The sequence below is a fragment of the Mustela nigripes genome, chromosome 1 (assembly GCF_022355385.1).
Source record: "Mustela nigripes isolate SB6536 chromosome 1, MUSNIG.SB6536, whole genome shotgun sequence".
In the NCBI taxonomy this organism is placed as follows: domain Eukaryota; kingdom Metazoa; phylum Chordata; class Mammalia; order Carnivora; family Mustelidae; genus Mustela; species Mustela nigripes.
Genome location: NC_081557.1, coordinates 50,579,832 through 50,594,283, shown reverse-complemented (window position 1 = coordinate 50,594,283; position 14,452 = coordinate 50,579,832). Strand labels below are relative to the sequence as shown.

General features: G+C 44.8%; 1 protein-coding gene across 12 annotated transcripts in view; it reads left to right on the top strand.

Moving 5' to 3' along the window:
• Nucleotides 1–14,452, top strand: part of XRRA1 (X-ray radiation resistance associated 1) — a 72,384-nt gene that overhangs the window by 34,971 nt on the left and 22,961 nt on the right. For 8 of the 12 annotated variants that reach the window (XM_059410763.1, XM_059410781.1, XM_059410800.1 and 5 more), the window contains 4 exons: nt 4,333–4,461; nt 5,150–5,367; nt 9,357–9,397; nt 12,920–13,045. In XM_059410763.1, coding sequence (XP_059266746.1) covers nt 4,333–4,461; nt 5,150–5,367; nt 9,357–9,397; nt 12,920–13,045 — 514 coding nt within the window. The remainder of the gene's footprint in view (nt 1–4,332; nt 4,462–5,149; nt 5,368–9,356; nt 9,398–12,919; nt 13,046–14,452) is intronic. The other 4 variants (XM_059410820.1, XM_059410829.1, XM_059410773.1 and 1 more) reach the window with 3 other exon arrangements.

Genomic DNA, 14,452 nt, shown 5'->3' with positions numbered 1-14,452 from the left:
TTTTAAAGATTTTATTTATTTATTTGACAGATAGAGATTACAAGTAGGCAGAGAGGCAGGCAGAGAGAGGAGGAAGCAGGTTCCCTGCTGATCAGAGAGCCCGATGTGGGGCTTGATCCCAGCTTGCTGAGCCGAAGGCAGAGGCCAAACCACTGAGCCACCCAGGCGCCCCTGTTTTTCTTAATTTTTATAATCTTCTTTGTGGTTTCATCCTTTCCCATGTCTTCTTTATATCTCTACCTCACATCCATCTTCTGAGCTATAAGCGCATATATTTTACTTAATCATACCAAAGTCATCACACACATGCCCGTGCTGAGATCTTCTCCTCCTATGTCCCTGACCTCAGTGACGGGAGCTGCTGTCCATCAGCTGTGCAGTTGTCCAAGTGAGAAACGTGGGTATCAGTCTGCATTCTTCCATCTCTCACCCTGCACATCCATTCAGTCACTGGAGGCAATGAGTTGTGTTTCCTAAATGTTTCTCAAACATGGCCCTTTCTGTAGCCCATCAACACAGCCCCTGCTACTTGGGATACAGCTAACGACCTGTCACATTTTTCTTTCTCCTTATCACCTCCTAACCAACCCTCTTCATCATCAGCCGGAGGGATGTTTCTAAAAGCACCTCTGATTCTATCACTGCCCTGCTTGAAGTCCTTTGGCAGCTTCTCGGCATTCTAAAGATAAACACCATTAACATTGATCACAAGGTTTTTCGTGACCTGACTCTCTCTGCTTCTGCATTCTCCTTTCTCTTCACTTTTTTCCATTTCACCACATAGCTCATCTACTCTGAATTATTTGTGTCTCCATTTCCGGATCGATCATATGACTATGTCTGGGTAAGTTGGAATTGTATCGTTAGGGTCCGTGATCAAAGGAACGAGACTGATACAAAGTGAAGGTCAAGCAAAACTTTATTTCGCGCCAAGCATCAAGAATCAAACTGACCGGTCAGGGCTATCTCTTATGAAAAGGTGATGATGATGATCCCGACAAGGTCACTCCCAAGAAGGCCGCTCCGGACGAGGCTGCTCTAGATGAGGCTGCTCCGCAGATGAGGCCACTGCTCCATGAGGTTGCTCCCCAGACAAGGCCGCTCCCAAGATGCCATTCTGGACAAGACCGCTTCCTGGACGAGGCTGCTCCCGACAACCAAGAGGCAACGATGACAGCGACAATGACAAGGAGGACAACCCGGATGACACAGACTCTGCTCCCCACGATGCCACTCTGACAAGGCTGCCACCCAGAGGAAGCCACCGCTGCGGACAAGGCCACTCGTGGCTCGGGGTGGCGAGGCATTTTGCGGCGAGGCTGCTGGCGGCTAGGGGCTGTTGGCATCTCAGGGCCGCTGGCGTCTCGGGACCGCTGACCGCTGGACTGCTGGACCGCTGGTGTCTCAGCACTGCCGACGTCTAGGGGCTGCAGGCGTCGGGACCGCTGACCACTGGACCACTGGTATCTCAGGACCACTGGCGTCTAGGGGCTGCAGGCGTCGGGACTGCTGGCCTCTAGACACCTGGCATCTCGGGACCGCCATCAGCGCAACTGCTGGAGGCTGCAGCTCTGGGCTGCTGAAAGCGGGGCCGCTGGAAGCTGCAGGTGGCTGGAGGCTGCAGGCGGCATTTCGGGGCCGCCAGAGGCGGGGCCGCAGGCGGCTGGAAGCTGCAGGCAGCTGGAGGCTGCAGGCGGCTGGAGGCTGCAGACGGCTGGAAACTGCAGGCTGTGGCTCTGGGCCTCCGGAGCCGGGACCGCCAGAGGCTGGAGACTGCTGGCGCAGGGACCGCTGGCAGCGGTTATAGCTCTTACAAGAGCTGTTACAGCTCCTCCACTCCTCCGACTCTTCCGCTCCCGTCGACTCTTCCACTCCCACCAACTCTTCCTTCTTCTCCCGTCACAGCTCTCCTCTTCCCCTGCTAGCCTCGCACAGCAACCTTTATGTGGTTGGTTGAGCCCCACCTGTATACAGGTGGCCAGTCGGATCTCAGTTCACCCTAGTGGATATACACATGCCGCACTGTTTGGACATCTCCACCTGGCCTGCCCCACCCCTACATCCGGGGTCCACAAGCAAGTTCCTCTGGGAGGGGAAGGCCCTTACAGTATTTGACCTACTCCATCATCAGCCTACCCGTTACTTGTTTGGATAGGCATCTGAGACTTTGGGTCTCCCTTGTGGCCCATTCCCTGTCTCCCCTTGGACTGTACAAGTCTGCCACCCAGGCTTGACCAGCATGGAATAGAGGGGGATGGTGACCTTCTGTTTTCTAACCACTGTTTTCCTTAAAATGCCTCCTAAAGGAGCGCCAGCTTTTTTAGCAGCCACATCATAAGCCCTCTTTTACACAAGTGAGTTGGGAAGCTACATCTCCCACATTCTGTGTTTGCATGGTGCATTTTCTATATCTCACCACAGAAGCTGACCTGACATTTTCATGGACATTACCACTTGCTCAGTTTCATCTGTTTTACTGCAGCTCTTTGTCCAGTTTGTTCAGCAATATTTTTAGCCTCATGCAAAGTTTTACAATGTGAAATAAAAGACATCCTCTTTCATCGTTTAGATAGAACTGACTGGGACCAGAGACGCTCAGCACCAGCTTGAAGTTACCCAGCAAGCCAAACAGCAGCAGCGCCAGAATGAGAGGCCAGGGCTGCTGACCCCCATTCCCAAGTTTCTTCTGATCCAGCACACCAGTTCCCATTCCTGAATCCAGTCACCAGGGCATACTCTTAGCTTCTAAAAAAAATTAGTCAAATCTATCATATTTTAAATGCTATTAATTCCTTTTGCCAAGAGAAGGTATAATAAAAATAGCATCACTCTGAACAGCCAGAAACCTCAACCTCTCCACACTAATAGACTCCCGCCACTTCAGAGAGCTTTTCTTCCAAAACTGCCATGGGAAGGACCCAGTGGAAGAGCCTGATGCTGTCCTCTGAAGCCTTGCATCTTGTCCTCCTTACCCACTCATTGACTCCCCCCTATTTTAAAACATCTGTCTTGGAGACAAAATGAAGCTTTTATATGTTATAATTAGGGTGAAACTTGTAAAAGGCAAAACACTATAACTTGTCATAAGAGACAGGATAGAGCTTCTCCATTATGGAGTGTAAGGGGAATTTTTTTACAGGCTTATTTTTTAGCTCTTTCACATCTGACTGGAGTAAAAAAGAGATGGGTCAATTAATTATAAATAACAGAGCTGCTATGTACCCTCCTGTAATTGCTCTGTGGTAGAAATTAAAAATTTAGTGCATGAAAGTTGGTTCTTTCAGAAGAGGAAGAGAGTCATCTGTGTCCTTCAAATACCATCAACTAAAGGCTCCTTTCCTTCTTGGTTGAGTGTGTTGAGTGTTCATTTGGGTGTATGGAGGGGAGAGAGTTGGAGGGAGGAATGAAAACATGGTTTGAGTCATCTGCCTTTGTATACTTAAAAAGAATTACGTAGGGGCACATGACTGGCTCGTTTGGTAGAGCATGACTCTTGATCTTAGGGTTGTGGGTTCAAGCCCCGTGTTGGGTGTAGAGATTACTTAAAAAACCAAAATCTTTAAAAAAAAAAAAAAAGTTGAAAAAAATAAAGTATTACCCAGGTCTCATCCACATGGGGACATAAGTCAGGCCACATTAATGGTAGTATCTAAAATGCCAGAACTTCCTGCCCCACCAGTGTGATTCAGGATCTCAGCCCATGGAATTCCACTCTCAGGTATTTCTGGGACTCCTCAGAGAGTTTGAGTTTTGAGAGACTTTGCAGCTCCTTACTGATGTGTGCATTTTATTGGTCACTTTAGAGAAGAGCATCACTGTGGCCAGCCTGCCTTACCCACGTGAACCAAAGCTGTGGTCCATGCCAAGGGCTCTGTCTCCTGATGCTCCCATGGTTGCTGATACTTGGGGTGATGCAGCATACTCAGGAGTTCGACCTGACCCAAAAGTGTTCAGTATTCTTTCTGTGGAATGTTTTCCCTCAACTTGGCCATGCCTTAGTCACTCTGTTACTTTCCACGAGCATTCCTGGTGGCCCCATCCTGCTCCAACCCATTCTCACTGAGTCCATCTGTGAATATGTGCAACCTTTCTCCATACAGAAGACTGATGTGTGAGTGGGATTTGGGGAAGAAGGTCAGTTGGGGAAGAACTTACACCTTCGGGTCCCTCTCTGCAGGGATGTCTCAGGGGCACTAGAGAAGTTCCCAACCTGGTTATGCCTCTTGATTGATTCCCTGTCCTCCATCTCTTCCTATCCCCACTCCTGCTTCCTGGGGATGGTAGAGTTTGTCCCCTGCCCTTGCTCATTACCCAGGATCCTTGCACTCACAGGGAAGCATCTGTAACATCACTGACAAGCAGGAGGTACATCCTGAGGTTCCCAGCACTGGAGACGCTGATGCTAGATGACAACAGGCTGACCAGCCCCAACTGCTTTGCCAGCCTGGCCGGGCTCAGAAGGTAAAGCCACAGTCCCCTCTCTGTAGGACCACCTGCACCCCCAGCCTGGCCCACACCCTGAGCTGCTCTGGAATCCGAAAGGCCTGGTCTTAAATCCTGGCTCCACCACTTATCTCTCCTGTGTGGCCATGGGTGATTCACTTCTCCCCTCCGAGCTTTAGCTCAGTTATGAAAGTGGGGCATCAGTAGGACATTTCTGATCAAGTGCCTGGATTATAAGTGGCAAAGAGAAAGGAGGGTAAAAGGAGATATTACCAGGGATAGGCTCCTGACCCTTGAGAGAGGGGACAGAAAAGAAAAAAAAAAAAAGGAATCAGAAAGATAAGGTTACCTGCTGAATTCTACGTATTTGATTAGATTACGGAAAATGCTGACATTTAAATGGTTAAGCTTTAGATTCAAGAAAATTTACTTTAGATTCAGGTACCCTTTACTGAATACTACTTTGTGCCTAGCCATTTACATTGCTTTATTCACCTTTACAGGAACCTTGAAAGATTAATGAATATTATCCCCATTTTAGAGATAGGGATATTGAGGCCCAGAGAGGGTAAGTCACTGGCTCAAGGTCACAACAGAGGAATAAGTGTCCAAGCCTGAATCCATGTTCTTTCCCTCCAGTTGCTTAGTAAATGCCCCTGAAGTATCATTATTGCTGTGATTCTGTATTCACTTTCCTTAATTGAAGACTGAAGAAATTAAGCCTGGACCAAAACAGGATTTTCCGGATCCCGTACCTACAGCAGTTTCAGCTCCGTGACGGGTCAGGGGACTGGGTTGGAGGCAGGGGGTGTCCCCAGAAAGAGCTCCATTCCATGCGACAATCCAAGTCATGGATGTTTGAGGCTTCTGATGAGCAACCAGATTATACTGTACTGCCCATGAAAAAGGATGTTGACCGGACAGGTGAGTGATGCCCCTTGTTCAGAGATTCAAGCCCTGTGGTGGGAATAATCTTCTAACAGCTTATTCTGAAAGTCTGTGACTCCCTGAGAAGCTGCTGCCTGGGAAGGTGGAGGTCTCCCATGAATTATTCCAATGACTTCCTGACTTATTCTCTGTTAAGATCCTTTTAAAATCCAGGGGCCTGTGGGTGGCTCAGAGGTTTAAGCCTCTACCTTCCGCTCAGGTCAAGATCTCAGGGTCCTGGGATCAAGTCCCAAATGGGCTCTCTGCTCGGCTGGGAGCCTGCTTTCCCCCCTCTCTCTGTCAAATAAATAAATAAAAATCTTTTTTAAAATTTTAAAAGATTCTTAAAAAAAAAAAAAAAAAGTTCCTTTTAAAATCCAGTTAAAAGTAGCTTTTTAAAAATCTCAAATAACCAGAAACTCAGAAGTGAGGCTTTCCAGAGATGGCTAATTCTGAGGTGCACTGATCTTCTCAAGGAATTCAGGTTCTTTCCGTCCTCTTCTGCCATCCTTGCCCTGCTTGCTTGTCTTTGTAGGCTGGTTCCCATTGAGGTCTCAAGATCACTACCATGGTGCCAAAAACTATATCCAAATGGCAACATTAGAGGCAGAAAAGGAAAGGAATGTTACCTTTATTATAAACCAAAATCTCTTTAATACATGAGTATTTTTGGATTATATACTCTGTTTTACTGATCTAGTTATCTGTTACTGTGCCAGTATCGCAGTGGGTTTTCTTAATATTTATTTTAAATTGAGAAATAACCAACTTAAACATATAAAAGTATTGTGTACAGCCTGAATTTTTACAAACATGCATCCTTTTAACCACCACCTGTATTACAATATAGAACATTTCCAGCATCCCATGTGATATTCTCCTGATCAGTCCCTCCTCCAAGAATAATCACCATTCTGACTTCTGTCACTAGCGATAGCTTTTGCCTGATTTGAAATTTATGAATATGGAATTATACAGCATGTGCTCTTTTGTGTCTCATTAATTTCACTCAACATTATGTCTGTCCAATTCATTCATGTTGTTGCATATATTGGTAGTTCACTATTTTTCATTTCCCTTCGGTATTCCAAGTTATTTACCATTCTTACAGAGTAAGAAGGATAGACATTTTGGTTATTTTTATTTTTGAGGCTATTATGAATAAAGCTACTATGGATATTCTTTTACATCTTTTGGTGGACATAAGCACTTGTTTCTGTTGGGTATATACCCAGGAATGGAATTGCTGGGTCATAGAGTATAAAGTTATGTTTAACATTAGTAAAAACTGCCAAGTATTTTTCCAGTGCAGTTGTAGAATTTTGATCCCTATATTAATGTAAGAGATTTCATTTCCGGGTGCTCCCCAGAGAGGGGGGGTCCCCTTATGGGTGTCCCCAGATTATGGGATGTCCATAATCTCATTGCGGTTTTAATTTGCATTTCTTAAGTGACTAATGATCTTTTTTTTTTTTTAAAGATTTTATTTATTTGTTTGACAGAGAGATCACAAGTAGGCAGGGAGGCAGGCAGAGAGAGAGGAAGGGAAGCAGGCTCCCTGCTGAGCAGAGAGCCCCATGTAGGGCTCTATGCAGGGCTCCATCGCAGGACCTGGAGAACAGGACCTGAGCCAAAGGCAGAGGCTCAACCCACTGAGCAATCCAGGTGTCCCAGGTGACTAATGATCTTAAGTGTCTTTCATATGTTTATTCCTTATTTTGATATGCTCTTTTGGAAGTACCTATTCAAATCTTTTGCCTCTATTTAAATTGAGTTATATGTCCTTTTCTTGTTGATTCGTTTGAGTTCTTTATATGTGCTAGGTACAAGTCCTTCGTAGATCTATATATTACAAAAATCTTTTCGCAGTCTGTAGCTTGTTTTCTCATGTTCTTGATGAATTTTGGTGAATAGAAGTTCAGTTCAATCTTTTATGCTTAGTGCTTTTTATTTCCTGTTCAAGATTTTTTGTCTACTTCAAGCCATGCAGATATCTCCCTATATTTTCTTCTGGAAGCTTGATTATTTTAGTTCTTAAATTTTGATCTATGACCTGTCTAAAAGTTTCATATATGATGTGAAGTAGAGTCAAAGCTTACTTTTTTATATGGATATCTAATTGCCTCAGTACCACTTGTTGAAAAGACGATATCCTTTTCCCCACTGAGTTATAAGAGAGGTATTATGATAAGGTGGTGTCTGTACGGGTCTACATTATTATAGCTTTAGGGGCTCTTGCGTGGTTCAGTTGTTGAGCATCTGACTTTTGATTTCTACTCAGGTTATGATCTCAGGGCCATGTGGGGCTCTGTGCTGGGCATAAGCCTGCCTGGGATTCTCTCTCTCCCTCTGCCCCTCCCACCACCCTTCTCCTGTGCATATGCTCACTGTCTCTTTAAAAAATAAAAATAAAAAATTAGTGTAGCTTTGTAACACATTTTGAGAACTGATAGTGAAGTTTTCTAGCTGCGTTGTTGTGTAAAAACTGCTATAGCTATTATAAAGCCTTTGCTTTTGTATATAAATTTCAGAATCAGCTTATCAATTTCCACACAAGATCCTGCTAGGATTTTGATTAGAATGGCATTGATCATGGCTCAGTCTGTTGGGCGTCCAATTCTTGATTTTGGCTCAGGTTATGACCTCAGGGTTGTGAGGTTGGGCCCCACACTGACTGTGGAATCTGCTTAAGATTGTCTCCCTTGTCCTCTGCCCCTCCTCCCTTCCTCTGCTCACTCTCACTCTCACAAAAAATAAAAAACAAAAGATAAAAGAATTATATTGATCCTATAGACCAATTTAGAGATAATTGACATCTTTACAATATTGAGTTTTCTAATTCATTAAAATAATATATCCTACCATGTTTTAAAATTGTTCTCATCAGTGCTTTGTAGTCATCAGTGGTGAGTTCTTACATGTCTTTCATTAGATTTGTTCTTAAGTATTTGGTCTTTGTCAATGCTATTGTCAATGGGTACTGTTTTTTTTATATTACATTTCCACTTGTTTGTTATTGCTACATAGAAATTTTGTACTTGTATCCAATAACCTTTCTAACCCGAGATTATAGGGAGAAGATATGCATTCAGGCAGAGTATCCCATGGCTCATCTTTCTAGATGTGGGGGCTGTCTCCTCAGGGGATCACTCTTTAGCAGCCATACTTCAACCATGGCCTATCCTCTTGCTGACTCCTACTTTGTTTCTTGTACAAACCCGTCTTCCAGACCGTTACAGGCACTTGTCATAGGAGAAGTTATTTGGGCCATGTGATGTTCCACCCCTATTATTATTTACTTCATTTTCATGTAACTTTTAGCAGTATAATATCATTAACATGTGCATGGGGTCCTGTTAGCCAGGGCAGTGGTGAGTAGTGCCTGCACAGGATCCAGTCCAAGAAGATGTTTTCATGTATGGTTTAACTCAGATGTTTATTGGCCCATCTCATTCCGATGATGCCGAGAACAAAAATCACTCCACAGCCTCTTCCTTACTGCTGTGCTGCTAGTTATTCTTAGTATCTCTACTGAATTCACTGACTTAACATTCTGTTTCTACTAGCAAAACCAAGAGTACTTTCAAATCCTAAGACAGTTGGTCTGCCTTCTCTGATCAGTACTATCTGCCCGCCTAACAGTACTGATGCTAAAAGAGCTTGCATGTTGCAGAGTCAGAAGGAAGATCAGTGTGGCTGAAATGTAGTGAGTGAAGGACAGAGTGGCATGAGATAAGACTGGAGCAGTAGGTGGGAGCCAGATCAGGCAGGACCTGGCCAAGGAGTTTTGATTTTATTCTAAGTCTCACCACCTGACAAGTATCACAGCCAGCTCCTCTTCCCAGTTAGCGTTAGAGATGAGGACCAATGAGAACTCTGCTAGGGGTCACCCTCCTGTACACCAAGGTTGGGTGAGCCAGACCCCAGCCTCTCTGGGGGCAGTCAGTACACTCACCAACCTTCATTCTGTTTCTCTTTTGTTTCAGAGGTTGTATTCTCATCTTACCCTGGATTTTCAACGTCAGAGGTAGGAACTGCCTGTTTTATATTTGTATCCTTAAGTTAGAACATTAATTTTAAAAAACAAAAGTAAGCTGATGAACCCATGAGCGACATTTATATATATCACACTGAGGAAGCCCGTTCATTGGTGTTTACCAAGTACCTACCATGTGCCTGGCTCTGCTCTGGCCTATGCACATACAGTGGTGAGGTTACCACCAATATGGAGCCTTGGGGACTCCCTAGTAAATGCCCCCAAAAGCTAGACTCATCCTTGCCAAATACACCACCATCTAGGCTCTGATTCTTGGTTTGATTGGCTTAGATGCTTGATTTTTGTTTGGACAGAAAATTGGCTTTTCTCTCAGGGTTAGATGCTTACTAACCAAGCTCACGAGGACTGATCACTATTGATTTATTCATTTACAATAAGAAGTACAGTTTCATGTTCAGCCAACCCACATCCTTGAGAGACACCTCAATACACTCCCTCCCTATGGATAAAGCTGGGTGAGAAGTTATATCAATTAACTCTTGCCACATGACAAACCAACCCAACAATTGAGGACTTAAAACAATAGCAATTTATTATTTCTCACAATCATTTGGGCTGGTTAGATGTTCCATTGGTTTTGCCAGGGCTTATTCATCCAGCTGGCTAGGTCACTGGGGCCTGGTTTCTTGGAAAGCTGGTGTGGCTTGGCATCTATACGGAGTCCTTTTAATTAATTAATTAATTAATTAATTTTTAAAAAGGTTTTATTTATTTATTTGACAGAGATCACAAGTAGGTAGAAAGGCAGGCAGAGAGAGAGAGGAGGAAGCAGGCTCTCTGCTGAGCAGAGAGCTCGTCCCAGGACCCCGAGACCATGACCTGAGCTGAAGGCAGAGGTCCAACCCACTGAGCCACCCAGTCGCCCCTATATGCAGTCCCTTTTATTATGGACTTCTTTACAGCATGGTGGCCTTAGGCTTCCAAGAGGGCAAGAGTGAATTGCAAGGCTCTGAAATTCAAATGGTGGCACTTCTGCCACATTCTATTGGTCAAAGACGTCATAAGTATAATAGGTACAATTCTGCATGTATAATTCTGTATGCTAGCCACCTTGAGATAGCCCAGACCCCACAAGTGCAGGGCACACTGCACAAGACTGCCCTCACTCAAGACACTAGCTGCAAATTTGGGGGTCCCCAAGCTATCCACACTTAAGACAAACTGGCTATAAATTCTGGAGTTCACACAACCTTCTCAGGCTCAGTAATTTACTAGAACAACTCATAGAACTCAGGAAAGCACAGTCCTTATGATCACAGTTTTACTACAAAGGGTACAAATCAGGACCAACCAAATGAATAGATACATAACGTGAGGTCCAGAAGGGTCCCAAATGCAGAGCTTCTGTGCCCTCTCTCTGTGGAATCTGGGTTTGTCACCCTCCCACGTCTGCTGTTCTCCAGTCAGGAAGTTCACTCAAGCCTCAGTGTCCAGAGATTTCTTTGGAGCTTCACTACATAAGCATGGATGATTGAACCACTGGCCACAGGACTGAGCTTAATCTCTAGCCCCTCCCCTTGCCAGAGGTGAAGCTGGCTCAAAAACCCCAACTCTGTAATTGAGAGGCTGTCTTTCAGGTACTCCGACCTCCATCCTGAGTCATTCATTAGCATAAGCTTAAGTGTGAACCCAGGGCTTACGAATAACAAAGGTATTCCTATCACTCAGGAAGTTTCAAAAGTTTTGAAAGCTCCCATGCTAAAAACCTGTGACAAAGACCAAGTTCTTTATTATACAATAGCCAGTCTAGTTTCAAGGGCATAGAGATACAGACTCCACCTCTGAATGAGAGGAGCACCAAGGTCACACTGCCCATGGGCATACATATGGCCTAGAGGGACTTGGGGCCGTTAAACAGTCTGCCACAAAAGTCAGAGATAATTGGTGGTTGTTCAGTGCTCAGATCCCAACTCCCTGGCATCTGAGTGTGTAGTCAAGTGTGTTAGATGGTTGAGACTCGTAGTGGCCCCTGTCTGTAAAAGTCAGGTTTGTATCCCTCATGCCCTCAGGTCAGGACACTCACGCCCCTGGATAGTGCAGTCTAACTGCAGGACCCACAGCCTTGCTTCGCATAGGGAATTGCAGGGTGGAGGAGTCTGCCTTACCACAGTGCCACCACTTTCCACTGTGGTGTCTGGCAGATTGCATTTGGATCGCCTGGAGGGGAGAATGCTAGACGTTCCCAAGCACCAACACTGGCTTTTGTTTACTCTCACCCATCACTCACCTGTCCCACTTGTGTGGGTGTACAAGTTGGATCCTAGGAGGGCACAAAATACTTCCTCCAAGTAGGTGCTCTGCTAATGTTCACTGAATGAACAATTGAAATTTAAGTGACTTGCTCAAGATTACACAGCAATTAATGTCGTTTAGAACAGAATCCAGTTCATTTGAACCCAGTGATTAGCCCAACATCTACCCTGTAATTTCCTCTGGTCCCATCTAACTCAAGGAATCAGTGAGTGAACTGATCCAGGCACGGTTAATCCAGTAAGTTTTATTTTCTGTTTAATGAAACATGTTGATCCTGGCTGGGTTGTGCTGAAAGACCACGACTTGCAAGTGACCCGGGTGCACCAAGTCACATTCAGGCCCAGACTGCTTGAAGTCATCCAGGATTTAGCTATTGATTTATCCTGGAATGAAGAGCCTCCATGGTAGGGTGTGAGCTAACCCATCAGACCAGGTACTCAAGACTCAGATCCCTCATGCTCTCCTTCTCCCAACTAGGAAAAGTCCCCTTTAAAATGTAAGTAGCTGCTGAGTCAGGAAAGTGTGTAGCTCTTGATAAGGTGGTGAGTTCAAGCCCCGTTGGGTGTGGAGATGACTTAGAAATAAAAAAATCTTTAAAAAGAGAAGTAAGGGGGTGCCTGGGTGCTCAGTGGGTTAAAGCATCTGCCTTCGGCTCAGGTCATGATTCCAGGGTCCTGGGATCGAGCCCCACATCGGGCTCTCTGCTCGGCAGGAGCCTGCTTCCCCCTCTTTCTCTCTGCCTGCCTCTCTGCCTCCTTGTGATTTCTATCTGTCAAATAAATAAATAAAATCTTTTAAAAAAATAAATAAATAAAATAAAAAGAGAAGTAAGATAAAATGCAAGCACTGTCCTTTTGACTTTTGGAGAAATTTTAGCCCAAATGCAGAGAAGAGCCATTTCATGATAAGCTGCTATAGGGCAGAAAGTGGGAGGTGGGGGCAAGGAACTTCTGATGTCTGCATCACTGCTCTGTTGTCATTTGGTCTTAGAGCACTTGAAACCTGAACTTTGGATGCTGGAGAATTAGCTCACCATGTGACCTCAGAGAACTTGGAATCAGAACTCTGGGCCCTTGGTAACATCTCCCATTATGATCCTAGATGTCTCTTTTGGCCAAGACTCTCTAGAATGGTTATTCTTTCCATCACCTTCCATAGGAAGGTGCCACAATGGCCCTTGGCAGCATTCAGCCTCTTATCATCAGGACACTTTGTCAATAGACCTTTTTTCCTTCTAAGGCAACCAAGGTATGTGCACTTCCTCCCATATTTGAGATTCTTCCCGTGAAGTCACTGAAGGCCAGGAACCAGACGCTGGCCCCACCCTTTCCAGAGCTGAGGTACCTTAGCCTGGCCTACAACAAGGTGACTCTTCTGCTTCTCTACCTGTTTCCTCGGGGGCACAGATGGGAGGGCGGGATGTAGTCTGCTCTGGCCTGAAGGCTAGCCCTATAATTCCCCATTACAGATATGTGGGCTCGGAATTCTCAGGGTAGGGGAAGTGGAGAAAGTGCAGACCAAGGCAGGAGTCCATCCATTCAGTTATAGATGTTTACTTACTACCATGAGCCAGGCTCTATGCTGCATACTAGGCCCGCAGCTGTGCAAAGAGAGATTGTGCTTCTTGCTTTTTGGAGCTTGTCACCCATAGGGAAGACTGATAGAGGACAAATGGTCTCAATATAAGCATGCTTAGTGTTAGCAAGAAATTCACGATGCTATGAACTGTATGATAGGGGCAGTCTAACCTAGTATTTGGGAACAAGGAAGGTTCTCCAGAGAGTGGTTTCATGAGTTTAGGTAAAGTGTGAGGGAAGAGTGAAGTGAGAAATGTTCTAGTATGTGGGAACAGCAGATGTAGTCCATGGGACAGATTTAATATGTTTCTCCTTCATGTTTTATGTTAACATATTTTTCCAGTAGCCATGTACTCTTTGACTTCTATAAACCCCACCAACTGAGCTCTACTTAAGTCTGAAATGTAACCAACTTTTAAGGTACTCCGTTTACATTCCTTGTAATGCAAACAGTTGGTACAGCCACATTCCTCAAGTGTTTTCTTCCTAGGAGTTTTATCATTTTAGCTTTGACATTCAGATCATTGATCCATTGTGAGTTTATCTTTATATATGGTGTGAGATAGGAGTTCAACTTCATTCTTTTATGTGTGAATATGCAGTTTACTCAACACCATTGATCAAAAAGATTACTCTTTTCCCATTGAATGGTCTTATCGCCTTGTCAATAATCAGTGGACCCATAGATGTATGATGGATCCCTCTTTGATTCTTGAAATTGGTAACTCGTGTCTTTTTTTTTTTTTAAGATTTTATTTATTTATTTATTAGACAGAGAGTTATCACAAGTAGGCAGAGAGGCAGTCAGAGAAAGGGGGAAACAGGCTCCTTGCTAAGCAGAGAGCCCAATGTGGGGCTCTGTCCCAGGACCCTGAGATCATGATCTGAGCTGAAGGCAGAGGCTTAACCCACTGAGCCACCCAGGTGTCCCCACTTGGGTCTTATTTAAAAAAACTAAACTGCTGGTTTCACTGGATTTTTCTACTCATCTCTTTTCCCATTTCTTTTTTTTTTTTTTTTAAGATTTTATTTATTTATTTGACAGAGAGAAATCACAAGTAGATGGAGAGGCAGGCAGAGAGAGAGAGAGAGAGAGAGGGAAGCAGGCTCCCTGCTGAGCAGAGAGCCCAATACGGGACTCAGTCCCAGGACCCCGAGATCATGACCTGAGCCGAAGGCAGCGGCTTAACCCACG